The following is a 13,943-nucleotide window of genomic DNA, read 5'->3' on the forward strand; positions in this document are numbered from 1 at the left end:
TGATGCTTTTCAGCACCAAAACTTTTGTCACTCGGGGGGGGGGGGGGGAGTGTCTGTGTGTGTGTCTTTTCCCACCCCTGAACGACTCAAGTTTTAGCGCTGAAAGTGGCAGTGTGTAGAGAGCCTAAAGCAGAAACAACCAGCTCTAGTTGACACTTAAGAGTTGCATATAAAGACCTGCACTTAAATTGCGGTGAAGGAGATTTAGAATAGACATTAGAAAAACACTTCCTAAGTGTCAGGGTAGTTAAGCATTGGAACAAATCACCTAGGAAACTCCATCATTGGAGGTTTTTTAGGAAGAGGTTAGACAAACGCTTGTCAGGGATGGTCTAGATCAGTAGTTCTCAAACTGAGGAGCTTTGGGGGCGTGGGGGAACTTTATTGCACACATTCAGAGCTGGGCAGCTGGAGAACAGTGGCTGCTGGCCGGGCGCCCAGCTCTGAAGGCAGCACCACCGCTAACAGCAGCAGAGAAGTAAGAGTGCATCTTCTTGAGTGCTATCTATTATACCTTATCTAAAAACTACTCTCATATGTGAGGAGAGAGAGCGAGAAAGAGATCTGTTTTCTAGAACACTCCTGCAACAACACTACCTATAACAAAATACTGTGGACTCCTTCAATGAGGGCCCTATCCTGCATGGTACTTAACACCATCTGTCAGTGCCCATTGTCCCCTGTCTATATCGGTGGGAGTCAAAAGCACTGAATGCTTCATAGGAGGCGCTCAGCATGTTGTGGAATCTATCCCTATGGGGTCAGTTGCACCTAGCCCTGCTCAGGTGCACTAGGGAGGAAGAGCAGAGGTCAAACGTACTGCAGCGATGGGTGACAGTACAGACCCTTGAACCATAAACCCTCAAAACAAAGTTAGAATATAAGGGTGGTCACTAGTGGTGCTGCAGTAGGCTAGTGGCAGACTCACTATGCCCTCCGCATTATGATCCCAGGGCCCAGCACGCCAGCCAGCAGTGCTTGTCCCACAGGGGGAGAGTACTCCTTGCACTTTATTCCAAGGTGGCAGGACAGCTGTGCTTGCCTGGTGTACTTCCCCAACACACACTGGGGCATTGTTCCTGCTGCAGGCTGTGGTTTAATGCCCCAACTGAACTCAAACCTGGCATTGTTTGCATGCGGCCTTTCTGCAGTGGAATAATACACCCACAGCCTTATCAGAAAACCTGCTTTAGCTCAGAGGGTTCTCCCCCCTCTGCCTAATCAGTGCATAAATCTCTCTATGCAGCAGACCTAAAAAGGCATTACACATGAGCTGTTGTAAAATACATGGATGGAGTCACGTCTGCCTTCCTTCCCAACTCCAGATACTCTCCTGTATCCAGTTAGGGTGAAATTCAGCCTGACATCCTGGCTCCAATGTGGCTCTCTGTACCACGTAAGCCCCACATACGGGAGAGCATGCCTGGGGGAGCACAGACAAAGGAATACTCGGCGCTCCAGTGACAGGCTCTAGGTTGGCTCCAAATGAGCTGGTGCAGAGCAGGACTTGAGAACAGATCAGGTTGCACTGAAATCCACGACTTGGTGGTCAAGTGACTCAAATCCCCACATAGATGGCTAGGAGGGTTGGTGACTTTTCTGCTACTCGGCGGTGTTGCTCAGGTGTATCAAGCGTGGATTCTGGTCATCCTTCCTGTCTTGTCATGGGGCTGCTGTAACTGTATCTGCAAATTATCTATTACTTGTATTGCAGTCGCACCAAAGGGCCCCAGACAAGATCAGCGATCCATTGTGCTAGGATATTGTAACAAACAGACATAAAGACATGAGGTGAAATCCTTCACCCAGGGCCCCCACTCCAATGAGCTTAAAATCTAATTCTCTGAGGAAAGCAGGAGTACAAGCAACAAGTATGTGGTAGCTCAGGACATACACCGGACCCTCGCTAGAACGCGGGATTTGGGATCCATGCGCAGTACCACGTTAACGCGGGGACTTCATTAAAATGAATTGCAATTAAATTTGGGATCCATGGCTGCGACCGCGTTATATGCGAATTTGCGCTATAGAGACGTGCGTTCTAGCGAGGGTCTGGTGTACTAAGTTTAAGCTGTGAATCACCTCCTGACAACTGTGTAATGAACACTCCTCCCCAAAAGCTCACACCTTAGTAGCAATTGGTCATCCTGACCAAATGGTGCCCCAGGCAAGGAACAGCTTCGGTGCCCCCTCCCCTGCATTGCCTTGGGAGGCCATTTCACAACTTTGATGCATGATTTATCCCTGTCAGATAAGATGATACATTTGCATGCTAGGACCTGTAAATCTGTATTTATTCATGCCATATTTAAGCAAATAAATTCCTCAGTTCTGCACTGGGACAATCACTACTGCCTAAAGCCCAGAGTGTGTTGTTCTGTTTCTGATATTTTTCCCATCAAATTTGCCCCTTGCTGCAAGCTAGATTGCAACTGAGTTTTTCACTTCCTATACTGGGCTCCTGAAGACTTCTTCAGGAGCATCTTTTATTTTCTGCAGGGTAAAACAGTATTAGGGAGAGCAAAAGTCTATGATCCCCATTTCGTGTTAAGCATAGCAAAAGAAGTAATGGTATTTCTTTTATATTGTTGTGTAGATAGGGGTTCAATAGAAATCTCTGGCATCTCATTAAATATGTACTTTTATTAGTCGCTACTTACACTCTTCAAATCTTAAAACACAAGTATACTTTCACAATTACGCAATAAAACAAGGTTCACAATATCACAGCTAGGCTCTCACTTCACTTTGTTCTTATATCTCATTGACTGACTGGCAGCACCCTGCCCCGTATATACCCACGAGGGCAGGGCTGACAACATTCTAGGAGGTTTGAGGAAAATGTAGTTCTCAAAAAATCTGGAAGGTTCCACAAAATTACTAAGGTCCAGAACATTCTAAGAGGCTAGTGAAAAATGAATCCACATAGAATGTCTGAAGAAACATGTTTCAAGTATTCCCTATTTTCCCTTTTGTCACTAACAACAAAAACAGCACTCCCAGCCTGGCACCCCCAGGCTATTGCCTGGGTCCCCTGCCCTTAAATCCAGCCCTATATATGGCTGTATTTGCTCACTCATAATTTAATCTTTAATTTTTTTTCAGGAACACATCAATTTGCAGCATAGGACTACCTTGCAGTAACTGGGCCAGAGGGAGCTATATTGATCTACCCCATTGGCTCATTTTCTCTGGGTAGCCCAAAGTTGTGAATGGATTGGGGGCGGGGGGAGAGCCAGAAAAGTCTTGTAGCAGAAGAAGTCCAAGTGCTTGCAAGTGTCTCCTATAGAGATGGTTGGAAAAACTGTTTATTCCCCCCCGTGCGCACACACACACACATACACACACACACACAGAGTTTCAAATTAAAATTAAACTTTTTTTAAAAAGTGACTTTTTATGGGAAAATTTTGAAATAATTTGAACGGAAGCATTGGTTTTGGTTCAGTTATCAAAAATAGATATCAAAATTTCAGATGTTTGGGGTCCCCCCCCTTCTTAGCACTGAATGCACTAGGCACATAGGAACTGCCAGACTGGATCAGACCCCAGGCCCATGTAACCTAAGATGCTGTCACCCACAGTGGTCGGTACCAGGTGCTTCAGAAGGAGGAAGCTGTAAGGCAGATATGGGATAATCTGCTCCCCCCACTCTGAGAATGTATGTCTGGAATCTTTCACTTTCCTCTTTGTCTTTGCTTTTTTTTCTCTCCAAATTTTCAAAACTTCCTCAGCTTCTGAAAAGCTAGAGTTGCAGAGTTTCATTTTTCTCTTTACTCTGTCACTTATTCATTTTATTGTACTGGGGGTGGAAGGAGACAAGAAAAAAGGAGAAACAAATTTGATATTTTTGGAAAATTTTAGGTTGGAAAAACAGAAGTCCTAACATTTTCCTGTGGAAAGTTTTGGTTTAGATAAAACTCTGTTTGGGGGCAGGAAACTTGTGTTGGTTGAAAAACTTCAACCAGCTCTAGAATCCTGCCTGATCCTGCAGTGGGAAGTGAAGAACCAAAATCTGGAGGTGACAGACATGATCACACTTTTAAAGAATGGGTCTAACAAGTTCAAACCTGAATTTTCCCAAACTTTGGGAGTGTGTCACTCTAGATTGGAACTTCGCCAGAGTTCACAGGTATGCTGTTCGGGGGTTGAGCTAACATGGCAGGTTCTTGTGTTGATCCACTTCGTAAAGTGTCCAACACAGAATTCCTGTTCACTCGCTGTGGTAGGTGTTGCTCATTAACTCCACCTGGGAGGTGAGAGTGACTCTTCCGACAGAGGAAACTAAAGTCTGAGACAGGGAGGCCTTGGACAAAAACCAAGTACAGCCTAGCTTTCTTCCCACAGTTACTTCAACTGCTGTCAAGGAACCCCAGGCAGAGGGCTGTGTTCACGCACTAATTCTATGCGCACATATGTGCATGTGATGGATTCAAGCAGGGTAAAGGATTGTGCCTTTCATAGGGGTTTTCTAGCTTATATGGACACAAGAACGATGTCCTCTTGCAGTGGGCACCTTTACATGCCGGAATCTGAAACTGGATACATACGGTTCTGTGTATCACGATAACAGAACAACCAAAAACCACCCTAAATAAAAGGTAGTATGTCAGCAGTAAATAAATAAATATATGGAGCTATACCTATCTCATAGAACTGGAAGGGACCCCAAAAGGTCATTGAGTCCAGCCCCCTGCCTTCACTAGCAGGACCAAGTACTGATTTTTTTGCCCCAGATCCTTAAGTGGCCCCCTCGAGGATTGAACTCACAAGCCTGGGTTTAGCAGGCCAATGCTCAAACTATTGGGAGGGAAGGAGTTTCCAGACATGGGAACCTTAATCCTTCATTTGAATAATCATATTGGCCTGAAGTATCAGAGGGGTAGCCGTGTTAGTCTGAATCTGTAGAAAGCAACAGAGGGTCCTATGGCACCTTTGAGACTAACAGAAGTATTGGGAGCATAAGCTTTCGTGGGTAAGAACCTTCATCTGAAGAAGTGAGGTTCTGACCCACGAAAGCTTATGCTCCCAGTACTTCTGTTAGTCTCAAAGGTGCCACAGGACCCTCTGTTGCTTTTTACATATTGGCCTGGAAGCACCTAAAATGGACAGGATCCTGTTAGGCCAGATTTTCAAACGTGGGACCCTATGTTAGCTTTTCATTCACATAGAAAGTCGTTCTTTTTCCTTCCCTCTCCAGCAGGGCTGGTGAATGAGATCAGAGAGTGAAATCCTGGTTGTGTTGAAGTCAATAGCAAATTCCCCACTGATGTCAGTGGGGCCAGGATTTCACCTTTTCAGTATGTCTGCACTGTAGTCAGAGGGGTGACTGCAGCTAGTCTAAGCATCCCCACATAGCTTGAATCTAGCTAGCGCCACTAAAAATAGCCGTGAAATTGCACCGGCGCAGATGTTGGCACGGACTGGACACGCCCACCTAGAACCCTGGGCACATACCCATTGCCTGCCTGCCAGGGCTCTATGCTGTTGTGGTGTTGCTACTATTTTTAGCTGTAGTAGCTGGATGAAAATGTGTGTGTGTGTTGTGTGCCCACACCGACAGCAGTCACAACTCCAGCTGCAGCGTAGACATACCAATAGAGGAGCACTAAGGGGGGGACTCTTTGGGAGGCATTTCCACCAAACTGCTGACGTGAGCGGAACTCCACGGAGGGTCCGTGTTGGTCTCCGGTGATGTGCGTGCTTAAAAATGAAACCGACCCCTAAAATCACTTTCAACAATTGGTATCCTCCAGCTGTTCCCCCAAGACTTCAGTAGCCCCCGTGCACTACAGAAACATACCAGGCGCTCTCATCCCGGCACAAGTCAAAGCCATCCATCATATTAGTATAAATTCAATACTTTTGTTGTCTTTTAGAGCTGCTCGAGGTAGCTCCAGCTGTAAGTGCTTTCTCACCTCTCCTTAGGGGATCTGCAAAGCCAGCTGCTCTGAATGACATCACTGGTAACTGGGAATGACAGCTCAGGCCAAGAGCTGTCTGAAACATAGTACAGAACCAGTGACCTGCGGTAAGCTGAAGCTAAGAAATCCAACCCCATTTTCATAGCAGTAGCAGCATGCACTACAGATACAATTAACATGCAGCTGGGATGGGGGAAGCTATACTCCTGTAAATAATGAAAGCCCAAGACTCTTCCACTGTAAGTTTCCACCATCTTCTTTGGAAAATACAAAACGATGGGCCTGACCTTGCATTTTGGCGGTGCTCAGTGGGTTAAATTCGATTCTCACATGCACGTGGCAAAATAAAGAGCCAGCAGAACAGAGGAGGGTGATGCCTTGAGAAGAAAGCTTCCATGAGAGAACTAAACAGGGTGGGTTTCTTCTGCTAGGCAACTTACTAAAAAGGGAGAAATAGAGTTGTGAGGCAGCACGGTGAATTACATAGGGCCCTGCACTGGGATTTGAGACACATGGCCCTGCCACTAGGTTGCTGTGTAACCTTGGGCAAGTCACTTGGTCTCTATCTTGTCCCTTTAAACTGTAACCTCTTTGGGACGGCGACTGCCCCTTACTGTGTCTACATGCAGTACTTAGCACAATGGGGTCTTGTTCTCAGCTGGGTCTTGTACTGATGAATGCGGTGACAGTAGCGCCTAATAGTAATGACACGAAAAATGCAATATTTTAGTTTTGCAGAGCTGGGTTCAAAAAAGCCTGGTGGCTCCCCAATAGCTATTAACATCCCAAATATGCAAAAAGATCATTTACACGCTACTGGATACAAAGCCATTTTTGTTTGAAAATGAACCAATTTTCACATTTTAAAGCATCCTTTTTCTTTAGTGACTTGCAAAAATTTCCTATTTTTAATTCATAACAATGCACAGGAAAAGATTTGCACAGCTTTGCACTTTAAGATGTGTTTTGCACACTTCTATTAATCACTCCTTTCCTACACTAAGAAAATGCTTCAGTCTCAATTCCCACCGTCCCCAATTTCAAAGATGGGGAAACTGAGGCAGAGAGGGTAGCTAGTGTCAGAGCACCCAATCCATTGCCCATTGAAGTGAAATATTTCTACCGACTTAAGTGGGCATGGTCTGTTTATGGCCCCATTACCACAATATCTGAGCACTTCACAATCTTTATACTGAGCCTTACTCCTATGAGGTAGGAAAGTGGTGCTATTCCAGTTTTACAGATGAGGGATTAAATGACTTGCTCAGGGTCACAAAGGAAGTCTGTGGCAGAGCAAGGATTTGCACCAAGGTCTTGAGTTCTAGACTAGCACCTGAATCACTGGACTATTCTTTTTCTCTGAACTATTCTCATCCTTATTGTGAGCAGGATTGGACCCAGAAATACATGCATTAGTAATACAAACAAAACAGCTAGCAGTATATCAATTTTTGGTATTCTTGTGTTTCTTTTCCCTACTCTGGAGGTGAAGTCAATGGGGCCAGAATTTCACCTTAGGGGTCATGTCCCACAATAATAGTAGCTACTTCTCAGTCAAAGAAAATATATGAATTACCCCTATTTTCTATTCGCTTATATCATATTGCATAATAGAATTCATGAACAAGAGTCGAGCCACTTCTGCCCAGATATCAGACGCACCCCTAGCGAACTGGAGATATCTCCACTGATTCTACACCAAATTATGGATTGCAAAGTGTTAATTTCTAGCAGTAAAAAGGAAATATTGCTGATCCTAATGGAACTGTAACTAGAACATATATTGGTCTGTTGTAGCCAGGCAATGATACTGTGTCCAGCACCATGCTATCTGAGGGCCACCTAGTAGTACACTTGCATCTGTTGGATGTGGTTCTTGTCATCAGTGAACAGCCATGAGACTTTTTAAAAATTGTTTCTAGCTGCCCATGTTACCTGTGTGGTGGTTTGGTTTGGTTTCATTGCAAGTCTTGTGATATATGAAGCCTTAGCTCTGGGAGTCATGTTGATTACCTAAGAATCTCAGTTGTCCTTTTAAAAAAAGGAAGTGTCTGGTTCCCAGGGCTGCAGACAAAAGCTTGAAAATGTGACCCAAGTGTTCAAAACCCAGGTGGCAAAAAATCTTTTTTTTTTTTTAAATCTTGTGATTTATTTATTTTTATGGTGGAAGTTAGCAATACTGAGTTTAGCCGATCTCTTTCTGATCTATAGTCCTGACCTGAAATCCTCAGGACTCAGTGGAAAGATTCCCATTAAATTAATCCCATCTCCTAGAACCAGAAGGGACCAAAGATCATCAAGTCCAGCCCCCTGCCTTCACTAGCAGGACCAATTTTGATTTTGCCCCATATCCCTAAGTGGCCCCCTCAAGGATGGAGCTCACAACCCTGGGTTTAGTAGGCCAATGCTCAAACCACTGAGCTATCCCTTCCCCCATTCACTTGAGTGGGCTTTGAATCAGGAGCTGTGAGATGTGTTATGTATGTACAACAAGTCCAATCCTTAAGCACGTCTCTAGTCCAGTAGTTTTCAAACTTTATTTTTTTTCTGGCGACCCAGTTAAAGAAAATTGTTGATGCCCACAACCCAGTGGAGATGGGGATGAGGAGTTTGGGATGTGGGAGGGGCTCAGGGCTGGGGCAGAGGTTTGGGGTGCAGGGGTGAGGGGTTCAGGGGTGGGGCCAGGAATGAGGGGTTCAAGGTGTGGGAAGGGACTCTGGGCCGGGGCAGGGGTTTGGGGTGCAGGATGGGGTCAGGGCTCTGGGCTGGGGGGTGCAGGCTCTGGGGTGGGGCCGGGGATGAGGCATTTGGGGTGCAGGAGGGGGCTCCAGGTTTGGGGGTGGCTCAGGGCTGGGGCAGGAGATAGGGGTGCGGGGGGTGAAGGCTCTGGGATGGGGCCGGGGATGAGGGGTTTGGGTTGCAGGAGCGGGCTCCAGGTTTGGGGGACTCAGGGCTGGGACAGGGGGTTGGGGCACAGGGTTGGGGTGAGGGCTTACCTCCGGTGGCTCCCTGTCAGCGTCGCAGCAGGGGTGCTAAGGCAGGCTTCCTGCTTGTCCTGGCACCACAGACTGTGGTGCACCCCAGCAGCAGGTCCGGCTCCTAGACGGAAGCGCGCAAGCGGCTCCGCGCAGCTCTCGCCTGCAGGCACCACCACCCCTCGCCCCCATTGGCCGGTTCCTAGCCAATGGGAATGTGGAGCCGATGCTTGGGGTGGGGGCAGCACATGGAGCCCTGTGGCCCCTGAACGCATGAGCCGGACCTGCTGCTGGCTGCTTCCGGGGTGCAGCATGGTGTCAACTGGTAGGGACTAGCCTGCCTTAGCCGGGCAGCACCGCCAACGGGACTTTTAATGGCCCAGTCGGTGGTGCTGACCAGAGCCGCCGCGACCCAGTGCCTTCCATTCCGTGACCCAGTTCTGGGTCATGACCCGCAGTTTGAAAACCACTGATCTAGTTTATAAGAAAATCTCCATTATCTTCACCAAGAGATTTCCCTAAGGACTGAGTGAAGTCTGACAACGCATTTTGGGAGTTAGTTGTAGCAACTGGGCTTGTTGGACCTTTGTGGAAGCATGAAATGAGTTGAGGTGAGCCTGTGAAGAGTGAGCAGATCTTCCTAGGGCGATGCCTTTGGAAGATTGCAACAAAGGAAACTGCCCCATAAAACAATCGTGGCTCAACTCAGTCCGGTCCAGTCACTCGATCTCCAGATCAACTTACAGATCGCTCTGCAGGAGGCAATGACGCTGACACTTGCCCATGGTCAAGCTTATTAAAAGCTCTCCACGGTTCCCAGCCAAAGGCCCTTTAAATAGGGTTAGTACTCACACATGCACTGGTCCAGAGCCTCAGTTACCTCAGAACAGTTTTGTGCTTCTCCACTGACTTAAACTACCTTCCCTAGCCCCTGCATACTCTATTGGGCATCAGGTGATCCTTGTGACCGACATGGGGGCCCTGATGGGGTGGGAAAGGTGTCCGTTGTCTGACTGCGACCTCCAGGTGGCAGGGGCTGTACCTGGCCCTCTGTTCTTTGTACTGTAATAAACAATTTGTCTGGGTATCGTGTTTCGGGCAGAGTTTCTGCTCAACTCCGTGGGGTTTCCCTGTGCCAAGCTACTGAGAAAGCACTTTTATCTGCTCTTGCAAGTTTATGACCTTGGAATGACAGCATAACAGCCTTATTCTCAGAGCCATACCACTGTCCTGCGGGCGGGGGGGAGGGCGAGGTGCCCAGGGACTCCCCCTTCTGGAGATCACTAAATCACCCCTGACAGGGAGGAATTCTATTGCTGCTCATAAAAAGGCTCCTGAAGAGATGGCTTCATTTTGCCTTTGGAGCACACCAAGGGGCGCACACAGTTTCCTTGGGCAAGGATTCCTCTGGACGGCTCTCCCAACTTCTTTCCTCATTCCTACAACCCCCTTTGATCCAAGGGGCCTGATTCAATGGAGTTATGCCAATTGATACCCTCTGGGGACCTGGCCCCACATGCATAAAGACCAATGATTTTGTTTGAAAACCATTTAAGGACGGGAACCAGCAGAGATAAAAACAATCTCGAGATGAGCTTCTGTTCAGAGAGACATCGGAGAGTAACATCACCAGATTTCAAACAGGGTGTTGCGGAGCCAGGACATTTGCACGCTCCTTGATCTGGCCTTGCCAGTTGATTCTGTTAAAGGGAGTGAAATCTCTGATCAGGCCTCGTTCCCAAATGGGCCAAGTCTATCAAATATTCTGTTCAAAACAAGTGGAGAGGGGTGCTGAGATTATTTAAAATGCCTGGATTAGTCCGTCCTGTGCACGGGTGCTCCCCAGTTGGGGGTAGGTGCCCCTGCCTCCCAAGCACCCTGCAATGCCCAGCCACCCCCAAGGGGGCGCCCCAGCACAGGTCCCCGCTCCCAGCAGTGCTTACCTGGCTCTTGCCGGTCATGGATAAGGTGGCATGGCTGGAGAACCTGGCCAGCCTTGCGCCAGCCCCTGGAGAGTTGGGCCCCCCAGCTGCCCCGCACTCCGCAGCCCAGCTGTCCGGCAGCCCCGCCGACCTGCTGAGGGTTTCCACCTGCCTGGCCAAGCGCTCCACCTGCGCTCGCAGCCGCTGGTTCTCCTGCTGTAGCTCGGCGACGGTGCGGGCCAGCGGGCTGGCGAGGCGCAGCACCTCGTCCACCTGCCGGTCCACCCCTTGCTTGAAGACCTGGATGTCCACGTGGATCTCCCGCACGGCGCCCCGCAGCGTGTCCTCGTAGCGCCCCAGCGCCTCGCACACACTCTGCGCGTCCTGGCTGCTGAGGTCCGCGATGTCGCTGGCCACCGTGTCCATGTTGGGGGGGCTGGGGACTCTTGCCGGGCTCCGGGCAAACTCCCAGCCAGCGAGGCTGGGGGCTACGAACGCAGGACACCCCACTCCAAAGCCGGAGGGTCCTGGCACCGGTCCCTGAGATCTCCCTGACACAGTTTAGGAAGGCAGCAAGCCAGCCTCTGGTATCAGAAAGGTTGAGAAACACTGGGCTAAGAAAAGTCCCCAGTCCCTGCTGCAGGGCAACCTCCTGCCCGGGGCACTCGCACGCTCACTTCCCCTGGCTCCAGCTGGCTCTGTGCATTCTCCAGGCTTGGGGGGTGCCCTAGGGCAGGCGAGGCAGCTCCAGCCCGGCACCTCTGCCCAGAAAAGCAAAGGAGCGAGAGCGAAGCTGGCTGAGCAGCGGGGCTGGCTGTGTGTGTCTCTCTCCGGCTCCTCCAAGGAGGCGATGCAATTTCAGGAGGGGACAGTGCAAAGGGGTGGAGAGGGGGGCTGGCTTGTTCGCAGCTGCCAGAGGGCTGCTTGGCTCTGTCAACAGCTCTCGCAGGGGGACACAGGCGCTGGAGGAGCTGTGCAGCTGCAGGGGAGATGCTCTGGGGTGGGAGGAGGGGAAGGGACAAGGGGGGAGAGAGGCAGGCTGGGTGGGGAGGGAGGATCAGAAGGGAAAAGCTATGGGTGGGGCGAGAGCTGTGGGAGGAGGTGGCTAGGAATGAGTGGGAGCCAGGGGAGAGGACTGAGCAGGGGGTTGCATATCTGGTCTTTCCTGTGTTGCTTGGATGCTGCTGCCAAAGTAAACATTCCTTATCGCTCCCTGGGGGAGCCCGGAGGCAAAGGGAGAGGGGACTGGATTCTGGGAGAGTAAAGATACACACACTCTCCCACACAACTTGTACACGGGCATGTACGTGGCACTCACCTAGACCTGCTCCCACCCAGACACAGCTGCACACATGCTCCCCTCGCCACACGCCTACCAGTACACAACCAGGGAGAGACTTGATGGGGCAGGCCACGCAGGGGTTTCCCAGAGATCCGGGGCTCTGGCAGAGGTAGGGGTGATCTACAGAGACACACACACTTCTGTATGTTTGCATTTATTTATGGTATTGACTCATTACCGAAGCTGGCCTTAACCTTCAACCCCCACTGATTTCTCTTTCCTCCTTGATTTGTGTTAACACCCCCTTTCCCTCTCCCTTCTCTCCCATTTGTGGGAAGAAGGGGCCCAGTTCGCAGCTCTGAATCAACCCTACAAGCAAATGCCAACGGCCTATGAGACAATGGATGCTTTCTTGCCATAGGAAGGGGTCAGCGCTCAACAGTTGTCCCCTGACTGGCAGCAGCAGCTCTAAGACTGTGGAGTCCAGAATGAGCTGCAAACTCGGTGAAATACTGCCTCGATGTATGCCCAAGCGTGTAAATCAGGGCAGATCTGGGGCTATGCTGGGCCAAGTTATTTCCTGGGGTGACTCCTGCAAAGCCACTCCAGTTAGGAGCCAGCTTTAAAAATGGGCTCATTACAGCATTGCCATCTGTCAGGCTGAAAATTCTTTTTGTTTTTCTCCAAGCCCCCAGCTGCAGGAATTAGGATATTAGCTGGGACATCAGCTTTCATTTATTTAAAGTAAGTTTCTAGCCCTCGTGGTTGCAGAGAAAAGCTTGACAGCGTGACCGCTATATGCTCCAAATCAAAAGGCGGTAAATAAAAAGAATTCCCCATTCATTTTTAAAATCTCATGATTTTTCAGCCAGTTCTTGGGATTTTTTGAGGGGGAGGGAGTTGTCAGAATCTTTTTTTCTCATTGAAAATTTGGACTTTCAGTAAAAATAAAAAATACATTTCTGTCAGCCAAAACCGGAAAATAATTTTGGAGGTATTGGGTTTTCCAACAAAAAGTAAAAAAAAAAAAAAGGAAAGAAAACACCTTTTATGAAAAATGTCATTTAGTTGAAAGCTCAATTTTCAGTCAAAAAATAAACAACTTTTGATCGAAAATGTTCAACAAGCCTAAGCAGCACATATATGCTCCAAGAAAATCCACTTATTTTGGTGTGTCTGGCCCCTGACAAGTAAAGAATAATTACATCATAATGTTATTTATAAAACCACTTCTCTCCTTGTTCATGCATGTGGAATATTGCACAATACAGTAAATACAGCAATATGGAGGAAGGGCCTTCCTGATTTTGGAAGAAATCAAAATCCAGTCTCAAAGTCTCCTCTCTCGCTCTCTCAGGATGAGGGACACTTGCTGTTTGTTTCAGACATTTAAAATCATGTCCGGCCCTTTTTTTGTTTTTGTTTGAAATCTCCCTCTTCCAAGTCATCACAGCTGGATGCAGCCCTGGGAATGTAGCAGCCGCCACAATGAAAAAACGATCATGAAACAGATAATATAAAAAACAAACACAAGAACTAAATAAATAAATAAACCAAGGGGCAGCATTACCAGGGGGAAGAAGACCGACACACTCTGTCCAAAAGCTTCAAGGCTGTCTAAGGGATTTAGATGCCTGAATCCCATTGGGAACATTGTGTCCAAATCTCCTAGGCAGCTTGGAAAATCCTCTCTCAATCTGAGTTTTGTTCTTTCTGCCTGTGCCTCTTTTTTTAAATCATGCCTGAAAATAAGGTTTTTTTTTAAAAATCTAATAATGTAGGTTGTCTTTTCGTGCCTGAGACAAAGCCCCCAAAGTCCATGGGAGTGAATCCACACACT

General features: G+C 48.3%; 1 protein-coding gene across 1 annotated transcript in view; it reads right to left on the bottom strand.

Annotated features, from left to right (window-relative positions):
* Window positions 1–12,736, bottom strand: part of LOC101950549 (smoothelin-like protein 2) — a 50,580-nt gene extending 37,844 nt beyond the window's left edge. The window contains 1 exon segment of the mRNA XM_065573014.1: window positions 10,843–12,736. Within this exon segment, the coding sequence (XP_065429086.1) occupies window positions 10,843–11,247 (405 nt within the window). The 5' untranslated portion in view covers window positions 11,248–12,736.
* Between the last annotated feature and the right edge of the window lie 1,207 nt (window positions 12,737–13,943).

Source organism: Chrysemys picta, chromosome 19 (assembly GCF_011386835.1).
Source record: "Chrysemys picta bellii isolate R12L10 chromosome 19, ASM1138683v2, whole genome shotgun sequence".
In the NCBI taxonomy this organism is placed as follows: domain Eukaryota; kingdom Metazoa; phylum Chordata; order Testudines; family Emydidae; genus Chrysemys; species Chrysemys picta.